At 40.7% G+C, this 14857-nt stretch overlaps 1 protein-coding gene and 1 long non-coding RNA gene across 3 annotated transcripts in view; one reads left to right on the top strand and one right to left on the bottom strand.

Moving 5' to 3' along the window:
* Nucleotides 1-14857, bottom strand: part of FERMT1 (FERM domain containing kindlin 1) — a 41194-nt gene that overhangs the window by 1248 nt on the left and 25089 nt on the right. For both annotated transcript variants that reach the window (XM_072140499.1, XM_072140498.1), the window contains exons 9-14: nucleotides 13425-13474; nucleotides 10305-10429; nucleotides 6745-6851; nucleotides 3713-3940; nucleotides 1075-1199; nucleotides 677-818 (exon numbers count right to left, since the gene is read on the bottom strand). In XM_072140499.1, coding sequence (XP_071996600.1) covers nucleotides 677-818; nucleotides 1075-1199; nucleotides 3713-3940; nucleotides 6745-6851; nucleotides 10305-10429; nucleotides 13425-13474 — 777 coding nt within the window. The remainder of the gene's footprint in view (nucleotides 1-676; nucleotides 819-1074; nucleotides 1200-3712; nucleotides 3941-6744; nucleotides 6852-10304; nucleotides 10430-13424; nucleotides 13475-14857) is intronic.
* LOC140121192 (uncharacterized) overlaps nucleotides 1-14857 on the top strand; it is a 47023-nt gene that overhangs the window by 13814 nt on the left and 18352 nt on the right. The window lies entirely within an intron of this gene.

Genomic DNA, 14857 nt, shown 5'->3' with positions numbered 1-14857 from the left:
TGTAGAAGCTTATTACACCTGCATTGCAAACATGCGTTCCTGCTTCCTCTAAGGATTTGCATTACATTATAAATGTGTGTTATAACTTTCCTTGCACCCTGACAGAATCATCTGTGTATTCCCAGGGGTTGGGCTTTGGTTTGGATGCATTTATAAAAACAACATGTGACTTTTCTGTGCTGCAGACTCCTCAGCGCTTGGCCCCCACCTTTGTGCTCCCGTACAGCTGCTCCCTCTCCCACTGATGTCAGCTCACCAGCCTGTGAGCTCTGTGAAGGAGCAGGAGGGAGGAGCTATACAGGAGCACAAATGTGGGGGATGAAAGCTGAGGAGTATGCAGCACAGACAAGTCACATGTTGTTTTTTGAAATGCATCCAAACTAAAGCCCAACCCTGGGACTACACCGAGTAATTGTCAGAGTGCAAGGTAAGTTATATCACACAATTATATCATAATGCACATGCTTAGAGAAAGCAGAAAGGCAGATGTAATAGACTTCTGTAACCTGTGAAAATGAGGTCCCTGGTGACTGATTCCCTTTGAAGCTACAAGTCATGTTCAATATGTCAAAGAATAAGACTTTCACCTAAAAAGTTTGAAACCTGAAAAAAAGATGGCATAGCAAGTGAAATGCAAAAAGTTAATCCCATTCATCTCAGACAAGGTTTTCTCTACCTGTTGTATTTCCCAGTTGACATTCCATTGTTTCAAATTCGAAAACCTCCAAGTTGTAACAGGGTCTCCAGTGGCAATGTCTATCCGGATCAGCCTATTGTAAGAAACACCGAGCAGTTCTTCTTTTTTGGCATCTCTAAATCTGCAAAAAATAATAAAGCAAACTTCATCAAACTGACAATGAGGGTTATTGTTAACAGAAAGTGGATTTGCAGCGGAGGCTTTTTTTAGCTGCTTTTTTTACCCGACTTGAGCATCGATATTAGGAGGGAGGGAAGTTGTAGGTCCAAATTTTTATTCTCATAATGATTTTCTCATTGTGAATATAAATTGGAAGATGTCTGTGGTTCCACATATGATGTTCTGTTACAATAGAAACAGATATGAAATATATTTACCTGACAACATAGTGGGCGGTGCCAAATTCGGGGAGAGACTGCCACGCCTGAATAAACCTCATTTTGGCTTCTACAAGGGGCATCTGTGAAATATTCTGCTGTGCCTCCAAAATGCGTGAAGCTAACTGTTAAAAAAAGTATCAGAAACAACAGTTAAGTATCAAAAAACTACAGTTAAGTACAGGCCTAAAAACAGCTAAAACCCACAACACACTCCTACAGTTTTCTTGTCAGTGAAGGTTATGGCAATGGACAACCAGCGAATCTGATTTTTCAGATACAGTAGATATTTATCTCCAGATTAAGCTCCTTTTTTAACTTTTCATTTAATTTTTTTTCTCCCCAACTTTAAAAAGTAAATACCTTTTGTTTTTCTATTTACAGTGATGTAAATTTACAGTGATGTGAAATCATACTTTCTAGGCAAACCATTAAATATTCCATTGATTTTACCAGGGAAAAACAATTCCAAATGAAATTGACAACCTTTGATTTACTGCTTTCACTATGCAGTCCAAATGACACATCAGGGATTATTTACTAAGGGTCCCGCGGCCGCATTTTGGTCGGTTTCCTGACTTTTCTGTGATTGTGGCGGGGATTGTTTCGCAATCGCGCCGGCTTTCACGCCACACAAATCGGGGGGCGGGCCGTCGGACGATCCGACGGATTCGGACTACGCGCTGGATTTAACATTTACATTTGTGTCGCAAGCCAAGCACTTACATGCAGCAGGAAGAAGAAGGTCAACTCCGGCGGACCTGATCAGGGAAGCGACACATACAGGAAATTGGGCGCACGATCTTTATGAATCACGGAAGAGTTCATCCTCGTCGGACAGTCCGGATCGGTGATCACCCAGGGACCGGGTAAGTAAATGTGCCCCATACTCTTTATTCTTTGGGTCATTAACATTATGTAGACACCAAATTTACATAACTTTGCTATATTTAAAAAAAATGTAAAAAAATATATTTTTTAACAAAAAAATGTCTGATTTCTGGTACCCATAACTTTTTTATTCTACCACATACAGAGCTTGGTAAGGAGTCATTTTTTTGAAGGACAGGCTTTTTTCATTTTTTATTTTTAATGCTATGGTTTTGGAACCGCACAACTTTCTGATCACCTTACTTACCATCCCTGTCCGTTCCCTTACAGCAGGACTGATGGTGGAATTGATTATAGTTGGTGAATAGCAAAAATGCTTTGATTTGGACATTTACAGAGTTCACCACATGGGATAAAAATTTTTTATAACTTGATAGACAAGGCATATTGGAGTGGGAATGTAAATGTTAACAACCTTGTGCCATACAAGTTGTTCAACGATTGAAGATACAAGTTTACATAAGTAACATTGTACATCATATAATATTATCATGTGAACCACACTTAGCAATCCAGTCAACCGACAAAGACGTTGCAGTATTTAACTCTCAGAGCAATGTCTAGACTAGATACAGTCCACTTCTTAATGTAGCGTACTTTCGGACTTCCGACCAATCCTTTGCCCCTAAAATACAGATGTGCTGCTGACTCTAATTTTGCACTTAGTTTCCATTCTGTCTTGCACTAGTCTGAACACTTATGTCAGTTTTGGCTGTCTTAATTCATTTCCAACAAACACATTTGTTTTCTGCAAACTTTGTTCTGGCCCTTAGACAGAGAATTGCCATCTGTGATGGACAGATGCCTTCTCCAGGATTTTAACATCTGATAAGATGAATGTCTGTCCACTTCTCAGTGCTTGCTATAAGCTTTCCTTGGAGCTTGATAGTGTTTTCTAGGCTTCTGTATTTTGGATTCTTTGATCTTTTTCCTATCTCTTGACTATAATTTGTCTGTTGATTGTGTACTGCATTGTCCTCTTGGTTTTGACTTGTATTTGCATGACTATTCTTCTGTGTAGGTTTCATCCTGTTTTTGTCTTTGTGTTTTCACTTTGGCGCTGGAAGGGAAAGTTGACCAGTTGTAAACTATAACTTAGTACACTAACTGGTGGGTCTAACCTTAGGGCACACTGTCTGTGTATGTCTGTTCATTTACATTACATTTAGAACCAAGACTAATGGTGAAATTAAAGGGTTGGCCACTTTTCAATAAATCTGTTCATGTTTCATTATGTACCTGTTCTTTTGAGAGCTACAGCCTTTCCCTGTTCTCTCCATGCTGCCCCCTGCATATATACATAACATGTTTCTCATTCCTTCAGTCTGTGCTAATGGCGTCACCCACTGTGGCTATTCAGTTCACACTGACAGACACAGTAGGAGGGGAGGGGGCAGCAGCACAAGTCATAATCTCCTGCTTCAACACCTCCTAAAGATAGAAGGTCACACATGTAAACAAAGATCCACAGAGAGTTTGCAGACAGCACTGAAGCAGGACTGCCGAATCACTTGATGAACACTCGATTGATTATTGATTGTTATTAAGACAGCAAAGGCAGATGGGTAACTTATGTAAAAGAGTGGCCAATCCCTTTAGGGTGGAACAAAAACAAAAATTATATTGCTACATTGAGTAAGCAGTACTAACCCTTAAGGTGGAAAACTACTTTAAGATTTCTGAGTTCTGCAGCAACATAGATATGAACAAAACAATTCTAATCAATTAATGATTGATCATTAGATACCTGTTTAGTTTTGTATTTCTTTGCATACTTGGGTGACACAAAACATTCGGGCTTCATGTCCACATGTTCCATGCTGGTGTTTTTTTGACTTGTGTTTGTAGTGTTTGTATTTTTCATCCTCAGAAATTGTTGGATGTTCTGTACTTCTGATCGATACGAGCTGTCGGCCATTGTCTTTCCTTTTGATGCCAGTATACAGGCGGCCATCCATTTGGAATATTGGGATTCCTAGAGATCCAAAGTAGAGAACACAGATGTGTGTTTATTACTCACAAGATACAATACAGTATTCAACTCTAACAAATCATTAATTAATGGTATCAAAAATTGATTCTAAATTCTGCGTTACTACTAACACTTGTAAGCAACAAAAATTTAAAGGAAACCCGTCACAGATTTTACACCACTAAACTATTAGCCCCCAGGTAGAGTATGAAATGACCTTTCTAGAATTTTCCATTTTATGTGAAATCTCATGCATAAAAAAAAAATCTAATTCAAATCCATATGCAAATGAGCTAAGGAGAGTAATTTATTCATACCTCCCATATTTCGGGCCAGAGAACGAGAGGCACATGGGGCGGCCTAAGCAGCACACTGGGAAAGAAAATTTGGACCCAAGCCACTCCCATTACCCTGCCTATGATCCCACAACCTGGCATAGGATAAAAGCCACCTTAATAACTCCGCATATAGTGGAAGCCTTCTCTACCTTTGTACAATGTCGGTCCTTTTTCTCATCCACTCTTGTGGCCCATGTCCTCCACCACTCACGATTCACAATGTGACCCCTGTCCTTCACCAACTCCAACTTTTGCACAATATGTCCCCTGTCCTCTCCTCCCCCGTAGCCACTCTGATTCCACTTCTGCATCTGGTACATGCGGCTCTAAAGCAGTGATGTCATCACATTGCGTCTGCCGGCTTTTGCTCCACTTACCAGCGGCAGAGGCAAAATGATGGTACGAAGAGCTGACGACTCTCCTTATAATCATTGTATTCAACTCCCGGTGTAACAGTCCAGAGAATAACCCCAGCCCAGACTATACCCGGGGATAAAGTAGCCTAGCCCAGATTATACCTCGGGTATACTTTGGCCTAGCTCAGATTATACACCGGGATATAAAGTGGCGTAGCTCAGAATATACCCCCCAGGCCATAGTACACCCCCATCAGCAGCAGTGAGTAGCTTTGATTGCTATATATAGACATTTCTTCAACTACATTTTATTTAAAAAACAAGATAGTTGTCCTTGGATACAACTGTTTACAGACATGTAGTGTAAACATGGTGTTCACATTGTATTTACGGAAACACAGTTTAAATCAGTGCAATGTTAACACTGTGTAAATACAACATGTGAGCCTAGAGTAACACCCCATTCCCATTGTGTTTACACAAACACAGTGTATGCACCAAAAAAGGAATACAATGTACTGAGTATACTGCAATAACCTTTATTATACACATATAAAAATGTAAAACTTATGTCCCCTATAGACATGCATGGGAACGAGTGGTAGACAGTACAGGAACAACAAACAGACAAAAGCAAAGCTCTCTACCTTAATCAAAGATGCTGATAAATCCCTATGTACATGCAGACATTAAATCAATACCAGTGCATCCACATAAGACAATACAGTATATAGGGCCTGGGTAGTGGTAAAGTAAACAATGCCCAGGAAAAGCAAGGGAGGGTAGTAGGTACAAACCACAGGTAGGAGCAGGTCTCTTTTTGCATGTGGGGGTGAAGTGGGTGTACCCGATTTTCACTCACCCCTACTGCCTTTTGGTGTAGAACAAACACAGTGTAAACATAATGTTCAAATTGTGTTTACGTAAACGCTGTGTTATTATATCCTTGAGGTAAACTCAGTGCAAACATCACGTTGACATTGCATTTACATATTTGCAGTGTAAACATGTTCAAATTCTATTTATATAAACACGGTTTACATCAATGTATCAATGACCATGTAAACGTGATGTAAATGAAAAGTATGTGAATGCTACTATTGCGTTCACGAAGCGCTTACGTAAATGCGGTAAAAAATTGGGTTCACATTGCGTTTACAGAAACTTGGTTCAAATCAATGCAATGTAAACACAACCTGCCATTGCATTCACATTGCTTTTATGTAAACTGATCTTGTTCACATGACCAGGGAAAGTTTCTGGGGTGGTGGAGATGGACAGGGGGAATGGGGGTCATTTATTATGGAAAGTCATGACAAAAACCCACAATAAACTGGTATCACTTTAACTAGAAAACTTCTTCAACTTTCTTCAACTTATAATGGTGAGAAACCCAGTGCAGTGGTAACATTAAAGTCTGGATGGATAGGGACTAGGTTATTTTATACTTCCTGGTATAGAGTTTATCCCCAAGGGTATATATTCATGCCTGGGAGGGGTGGGGGTATATTCTGGTCTAGTCCAGAGTATACCCGGGTATAATCTGGGATGGGGTTATTCTGACCTGCTAAACTGAGCGTTACTTCAGATGATCATGGGTTCCCAAATCAAAGCTACAAATCTCATCTTTCATATCGCAGCATGTGGTTCTGTGAGTTTTCAGAGATACATTGACATGTGGGCGTGTTTTATGCAGTAAAGGGATCTTATACACTGTGCAGCAAATGCTAAGAGTACAGCAGTCCCCGGGATACGTACAAGATTGGTTCTAAAGGTTGAATTTGTATGTAAGTTGGAACTGTATATTGGATTTTTAAAATGTTGGGTTGTCATAAGAACCAGGATTAACAATAAATCTTCATTACAGACGCCTGTGATAACTGTTATAACTGTTAATAGTAGCCTGGGGCTAAAGTACAGTAAAATCCCAAAATCCAGAGGTCCATTTGTAACCAGGGGTGGTCTGTAAGTCGGGTGTTCTTAAGTAGGGGACCGCCTGTATTCCACTGCCAATGTCCCTGTATACCAGTCAATAGGTAATATAATAACAGTGGAGTACAGTACAAAGGTGAATATAGCTGTATAGGTAGAAGTGGCAGTAACATATACTTACATTGTCACATCTTAGATGGATTTCATTCATTCCTTCTGCAAATGGTATCAGCAGCTTTATCCCAAATCTTCTCTGTGTTACACTGACGTCTGGCACCAATTCACAGCCTGAGCCCAAAACACAAAGGACATGAGAATGTGATGGATCTTACATTGGCTTGTGTCTCTATTACTGACATGTTGTGGAAAAAAAATGTTTTCAGTTTACAGTTCATGTTTAAAAACTTGTTCAATTTTATAAAAATTTTAAAAAATGGTTCAATTTAAAAAAAACCTCCACAAACAGGTGTCCCCGGTTCATAGCTATATGGATTCAAAGATATAAGACTTTAGTAACTTAGGGGAAACTGCTCTACGACACAGATCAGACACTGGCCCACATTTATCAAATATAGTGCAAACTGCACTATGTGTGAATTTGAGCTCCTCTTGCTCTATAACATGCTGCCTGTATATAGGACACAAAGTACAATCTGCTCAGCTCCTCCTGCTCTATGACATGATGTCTGTATATGGGCCACTATGTACCACCTGCTCACCTCCTACTGCTCTATAACATGCTGCCTATATATAGGACACTATGGGGGTCATTTACTAAGGGCCCGATTAGCGTTTTTACAGCGGGTTAACCGAATTTTTCCGTTTTGAGCTGATTTTCCCTGTATAGCCCCGGGATTTTGGCGCACGCCATCGGATTGTGTCGCATCGGTACCGGCATGCACTCGACGGAAATCGGGGGGCGTGGCCATACGAAAACCCGACGGATTCGGAAAAAACGCTGCATTTTAAAAAAAAGCGACACCTGGTGGACGTCGGAGGAACTGCCTTAGTGAATCGCCGGAAGACCCGAATCCACCGCAGAGAACGCGCCGCTGGATCGGGAATGGACCGGGTAAGTAAATCTGCCCCTATGTACAATCTGCTCAGCTCCTCCTGCTCTATAACATGCTACCTGTAGATAGGATACTATGTACAAGCTGCTCAGCTCATCCTGCTCTATAACATGCTACCTGTAGATAGGACACTATGTACAAACTGCTCACCTCCTCCTGCTCTATAACATGCTGTCTGTAGATAGGATACTATGTACAAACTGCTCACCTCCTACTGCTCTATAACATTCTGCCTGTAGATAGGACATGTTATATAATCTGCTCAGCTCCTCCTGCTCTATAACATGCTGCCTGTAGATAGGACACTATGTACAATCTGCTCAGCTCCACCTGCTCTATATCATGCTGTATGCATATAGGACACTATGTACAATCTGCCTAGCTCCTCCTGCTCTATAACATGCTGCTTGTAGAAAGGACATGTTATACAATCTGGGATACTTTGACTAATCAATTTGCTGATCAATAAGCACAGGTCACGGTCGGTAGGTTAAGGGTTTGCACTCCTTTGTTGGTCACGGTGAGATTACTGTAGGAATGCTGTGTCCATGTGGGAGTTGTTTATCACCGGGTCGTGCTGCTTTTATTAGTGACTCCTCTTCTATATTCTTGTTGATATGACACATTAGGCTTTGTGTTTCCAGTTTGGGAACAGATGAGAAATTCATCAACAATCCTTAAATGGTGCTGACTGACACAATCTGTGAAGGACTTGTGGGGGAGGGAAGGCGTACATGGAAATCTACGTGCCTGCCTGCAAATTTTTGTTTTCATCTTGGTCTGTGTCCAAACATTGTAGAATTGGCTGTGGAAGTTTTTTGAGTCAAAACTTTCTTTAACACAGTAAAAATGAAATACAGTAAGTGATGATTGCTAAATACGTATGTGCCTGGTAACTGACATAACACCCAACCATTCTGGATACAGCAGGACAGTCCCGGGTATCAAGGTCCACCCCACTGTGGTGGTGGTGGGAGGTATGTTCCTGGCTTCACACAGTCTCCATCCATTGCAATTATATAGCAGAGATCCATCATCTGCCCGTATTATCATTGACCCTCTACCACTGCTCTGTGCGGCTCAGGATGGCATCAGGCCTACCAGCGACAGAACTGCGCAGAGCCATGGCAGAGAAGGAAGCAAGATTATATAATGGCAAGAACATCTGCAAATAGTTTGTATGTTCTCTCCATGTTTGTGTGGGGTTCCTCCGGGTCCTCCGGTTTCCTCCCACAGTCCAAAACATGCGGGTAGGATGATTAGATTGTGAGCCCCATTGGGAACAGGGACCAATTTGGCAAGTTCTGTGCAGCGCTGCGTAATCTGTGTGCGCTATATAAATAAATAAAGGAATTAAAGAAAGGAAGGAAAGAGGAAGCAGAGAAAGGGGCTATAATGTGTGTGTGTGTGTGTGGCGTGGGGGGTTGTTTAAGAAGGGAGGGCATTATTAGTGGGGGGTGTGGTAAATAAAAGGACTTACTATAAATCAAAATTAAAGTGGGAATTATATGTGAGGGGCCAACAGAAAAGGGGGCTTTATTATTGGGAAGGTTACAGAAATAGGGGAATCTGTGGGTGGGTCACAGAAAGGGAGGTGTAATAAGTGGAGGCTAAAATGAAGGGGGTGCATTATATGTTAGGTCATGACCGGAAGGAGGGCATGGTTCTGGGCTACTTTTGAGGTCCACACTATACAGTTTGGGTGGATGGCAACAGGCATTTTACAGTTGTGGCCAGAGGAGGGGGGCATTATAGTCTTTTAGGGGCATTTTACAGTGTGGGTGAGCCACAGAGGAGGGGGCATTATACATGGTGGGGTTTCACAAGAAGGGGGAATAATACTATGTGGAGGTCTGTGAGGGGGCTACTACTGTATGGGAAATAAGGAGCCAGACAAAGGACATGGTTTACGGAGACAAAACTTGCCACAGTGTATTGTCCCTCCTTCTCCATCAAGAAGTTGTGAGGAGTGCCTTTGTGGTGTAGTATCAGAGGCATACCTTTTTATTTTTCGGTTAAGAGCATATTTATAGTGAGAAGAGTTGTTATTTTGAGCAGTCTTGTAACATTGTAACATTGATCACCTTTTAGAACATTTTTTGTTAAGGGTATCGATGAAAAGATATTTTTGCTTGATATGCTTGATCGGAAACAGCTCCATGATATATGGCTGACACACGCTGGTGAGCCGGTGCCAGAAGGTGGACGTAAATGTTCGTCTATTTGCATTAATTAACTTGCAAAATATGTACATTTACGTCCATTTGTACCAATACAAACGTCTGGGGGTGGGACTAAAACCGATCGCATAATAATAATCTTTATTTATATAGCGTCATCATATTCCGTATTCCATATTCTTAGGGGACATGTTTCCAAGGAAATTCATGTAATTCGGTAACCAGAACCAGGCGTCTTGCATTCAAACATTGCACCCTCAGAAGTAAATTTGAAAAACTATGCCCAAAAGGGAGAATTATCTTGACATTCATTTTGAAACCCAGCTTTGCAGAATAAATCCTAAAATTTACATTAGTGAAAATTTAGTGCAAATTTTTTTTAAAAAAAGTTGAATTTGACCTGTGCATCAGCTTGCCAGACTATCCCTGCCCTCTTTCCCTTTACTTGGAGCGTTGTCACTTGAGTTTTTGTTTCTGTATTTTCGTACCTCTTAGGTTTAGTTTTTCGATGGGTTCTCCATGAGCCGCTTCTTTATTCTTGAAATAAGATATGGAAGTATCTTTGAAAACAAACCAATATTGCTTGTAAGCTTTGAGCGTTAGCTTTTTAGGTCTGAAAGACAAACAGGAGCGGATTATCAGCTACTTGTGTGAACGCCAATAGACTCTCTTATCAAGGTATTACTTTGCTGGTCCTCGCCTATATTGATTGAACTTCAACATGTAATAGTTTTATTAACCCTTCAATAACATCCCCTAGTTTATATATTGTCTCATTGTATGACGGGGAAGGAACAGAAAAAGGGAAGGAGCTTCCTCACTCTATGATATGCATTTGTCAGTCATTTTACCAAATCCGTTTCAGATTACAGAATCTTTTAGATGAATTGAGATACTTTGGAATTACATAATAGTATAGTTAGGAGTTGTTGCTGGCTTCTGTTTTGTAATATCACCCATTTAAAAAAAAAACTTCAAAAACAAAACACTACTGCCAAAAATTACACTAGTAATAGCAGCACCAGCAATTATTTATTGCAGTTTTATTGGCAGATGAGTCAGATCCAGTTATAGAGCGTAACTTTAAGGGGTGCAGAGGTTGCGGTCGCACCAGGGCCCAAGAGGTTTAGGGGCCCTTGTAGTGTCACTTTCCCTTATGTGAAGCTATTACTATAAACCATACATTATGGTCGGGGACCTGGCACAGACTTTGCATGGAGGTGGTGCACAAGAAGGATCAAGTCACAGCAATGTACAATGTAACTCAAATCCACAGCATATATTGTACATCTTGTTTTGGTTAAAAGCCCAAAATAAGTGTATACCCTTGCCCAGGGGCATAACTACAGTGGTAGCAGCTATAGAAGATGCTATGGGGCTAGCAGTGTCAGGGGGCCCCATCATCTGACCAAATACATTAAAGAATGGAGGATGTGCATACATATTATGCTGCAAATTGTACAGCATAATATGTATATAGCATATATATGATGTATATGTGTGTATCTGCGATGTGTATATGCTGTATGTGTATATGGTGTAAGGTATGTATATACTGTATGGGGAGATTTATCATAAGGTTCTGAGGTAAAACTTTTCTAGTTGCCCATGGAAACCAATCAGAGCGCAGCTTTAATTTTATAAACAGCTTTGAAAATGAAAGCTGAGCTCTGATTGGTTGCCATTGGCAACTAGAAGAGTTCTGTTCTAAGAAACTTTTGATAAATCTCCCCCTTTGTGTATGTATATGCTGTACGTGTGTAAGAGTGTATAAATGTGTGTATGAGTGAAAACTGTGTGGGAGATTTATCAGAAGTGTCTGAGGTAAAACTGTCAGTCAGATCAATCAGAGCTCAGCTTTCATTTTGTAAACAGCTGTGGGGAAAATTAAAGCTTTTCTGCTCTCAGACACTTCCGATAAATCTCCCCGTTAGTTTATGTATATAGGTATATAAATGTGTGTGTATATATGATTGTAAAATATGCATATTTTTAAGCGGCAAGGGGGCGCTATTCAGAAGACTGCTATGGTGCCCTGCCTCTCCTAGTTACGCCACTTCCCTTACTCTATATAGTAATATATATATACACATCATATATTTTGGCAGTGAAGCATATCCTATTATAAGAACCATATAGTAGTAAAGGAAAGTATTCATCAAATTGCACAATGCCAGAAAAATAGGAATAGATGTGGCCTCCCACAGAAGTGACTCAGTGGTACCGATATCTGGAACATTTAGCCAAGCAGAACCACGAAAGTTTGACACATTTTGAGTGCCCCTGTGCTCATAGTCATTTTTGCAATAGACACAACATATGTCTTCTTTGAGAGACATCCTGGAACCACCAAGCTAGTTGTATCTTGCAAAACCGTTGTAACCACTAAGCCAGTTTCCTCTTGTCAGTCTATAACCACCAAGCTCTATGCTCCAGTCTGAGTACATTCCTGATGCAGTTAGGGGTAATTCACATGGCCGTCTGCGGGCCCCATAGACGGCAATAGTGGCACAGCGGGGATACAGTGCCACACATGTGTGGCACTGATCCGGGCCGCACACCGCACAAAGATAGAGCATGCAGCATTCTCTATGGAGGGGTCACCTCCTCCTCCACTCCAGCACACAGCGGTATGCCCGCGTGTAAATGTACCCTTAATCTGTCATAATTAGAGATGAGCGAGCACTAAAATGCTCGGGTGCTCGTTATTCGAGACGAACTTTTCCAGATGCTCGAGTGCTCGTCTCGAATAACGAGCCCCATTGAAGTCAATGGGAGACCCGAGCATTTTTTAAATAAAACTGAACAGTAAAAGAACAGTGCAAAAAAAAAATTTTCAGATGTTTGCAGATGTTTTACTTGTAAGAACACATTGAAATAACACTATTCTTCACTTTGCAGGTGTTCGCGCGTGTCTCCCGCTAAGTTAGGAGATGTGCACGAACATCTGGAATGTGAAGAATAGTGTTCTTTCAATTTGTTCTGCACTTAAATGGTCCTGTATTCACAGTTTTTAATGTTTTAATTCTATTCTTCACTTTGCAGATGTTAGCGCGTGTCTTCCGATAATGTCGGAGATGTGCGCGCACATCAGCAATGTGAAGAATAGTGTTATTTAAATGTGTTCTGCACTTAAATGCTCCTGTATTCACTGTTTTTAATGTTTTAATTCTATTCTTCACATTGCAGGTGTGCGTGCGTATCTCCCGATAGGTTCGGAGATACGCGTGCACAGCTGCAAAGTGGGGGAGCACATTTCATACACATAAGAACAGCTCCAATTAAAGTCGATTGGAACAATATAAATATATATGTACAAGCTCCATAGGGGCTATTTGGAGGACTTGAATGCACTACATGTTTGGGAGATTCCAGGACAATCAGGCGGAACAGCTACAGTCATCTAAAATACCATTTATACTAGTAATAAGCCGTATCCCACAAAGCTGTATAACCTCAGTGTGAGTCTGGGCTTGGAAAGGTCGTGTAGATGTTTACATAGACTAATGATTAAACTGGAGGCAAAACTATGAAGCATGCAGAGAATTACCAGTGACCTCTGTGCTAAAAGCAAGAATGATGCTTAATAATGTGAATATAGAGCATACCTGAACAGTTTCAGATTATCTGCAAGTTTTGGAATGTCTGTGATGTCTTCCTGTAAAAAAGTTAAAAGCACAGTTGAATGTTATTGAAAATTGTTCATAAAGGCTTCCCTAATTTAAAGATGTGCACTGCCGGGATGTCTGGTCCAGGTCAGGACATCTACCCTGGCATTGTGTAAATCTGACTCTCTACTCTTGTTATGGACATGGCTTGATTTTTCTAGTGAAGTTAAAGGAAATCTACCGCCAGGATAAAGAATTGTAAACCAAGCACACTGACATACTGGTGAGTACCCCCTCTGGCAGGTTCAGCTTTTCTTTTAGCTTCTTAGGACCTTGTTTTTACAATAAAAAGATTTCACAAAGTATGCAAATGAGCCTCCGGGGCTCCAGACTCTATAGATATCAATGGAGCTTAGAGCCCCGAAGGCTCATCTGCATAATTTTTATAACCTCTTTTTCGTAAAAACAAATACATACAAAGCTACAAGAAGAGCAGCTTCTGCCGGAGTGGGTACACACCTGTATGTCAGTGTGCTTGGTTTACAATCCTTCATCCTGGTGGTAGATTTCCTTTAATCAAGACAGAGGTGTTGTCTTACATGACCTTGAAGATAACATCTTACATGATCTTAAAGAAAGCACATGTCTGTATCACGCACTGTGACGTAAAACCTGCATCAGTAGTCCACAAGATATCCCATCCAATCTATAACTATTGTGTATACAGGCGCTCCCCTACTTACACCCGACTTACAGACGACCCATAGTTACAGACGGACCCCTCTGCCCACTGTGACCTCTGGTGAAGCTCTCTGGATGTTACTATAGTCCCAGATTGCAATAATCAGCTGTAAGGTGTCTGTTATGAAGCTTTATTGATAATCCTTGATCCCATTACAGCAAAAAATTTTGAAACTCCAATTGTCACTGGGGCAAAAAAAAAAAAATTGTCTGGATCTACAATTATTAAATATACAGTTTCGAATTACATACAAATTCAACTTAAGAACAAACCTATGGACCCTATCTTGTACGTGCCTGTATAAAAATATTGGGGCAATATGATCATTAAGATGAGCCAATAGAAATAAAGTTGTAATGCCTGGGGGAGGGGGGGGGGGAGTGACTCCCCCAAAGATAAATACAAATTCTGTAGTTTACAAAAAGTGGGGAATGTTACTTTGATAACAATCATGTGATTCTTTCCATGCATGCATACCCTTATATCTGATCTGGAAAAGAAGACCAATACATTCTGAAAGGCACACAGGATTTAGTGTGCCAACAGAATCATTGTCAGATGGGTGGTCCTAAACTGGCACCGCCCATCTGATGGTAGAGAGAGTGAAAATATTGGTAGCTTGAGAGGGAGAGGGAGAGACTTGAGAGGGAATTCAAACTGTTACAGAATTGATTAAACAAATTCTTATTGA

The sequence above is a fragment of the Engystomops pustulosus genome, chromosome 3 (assembly GCF_040894005.1).
Source record: "Engystomops pustulosus chromosome 3, aEngPut4.maternal, whole genome shotgun sequence".
Classification (NCBI taxonomy): Eukaryota; Metazoa; Chordata; class Amphibia; order Anura; family Leptodactylidae; genus Engystomops; species Engystomops pustulosus.
This window is presented reverse-complemented; position numbering and strand designations above follow the sequence as displayed.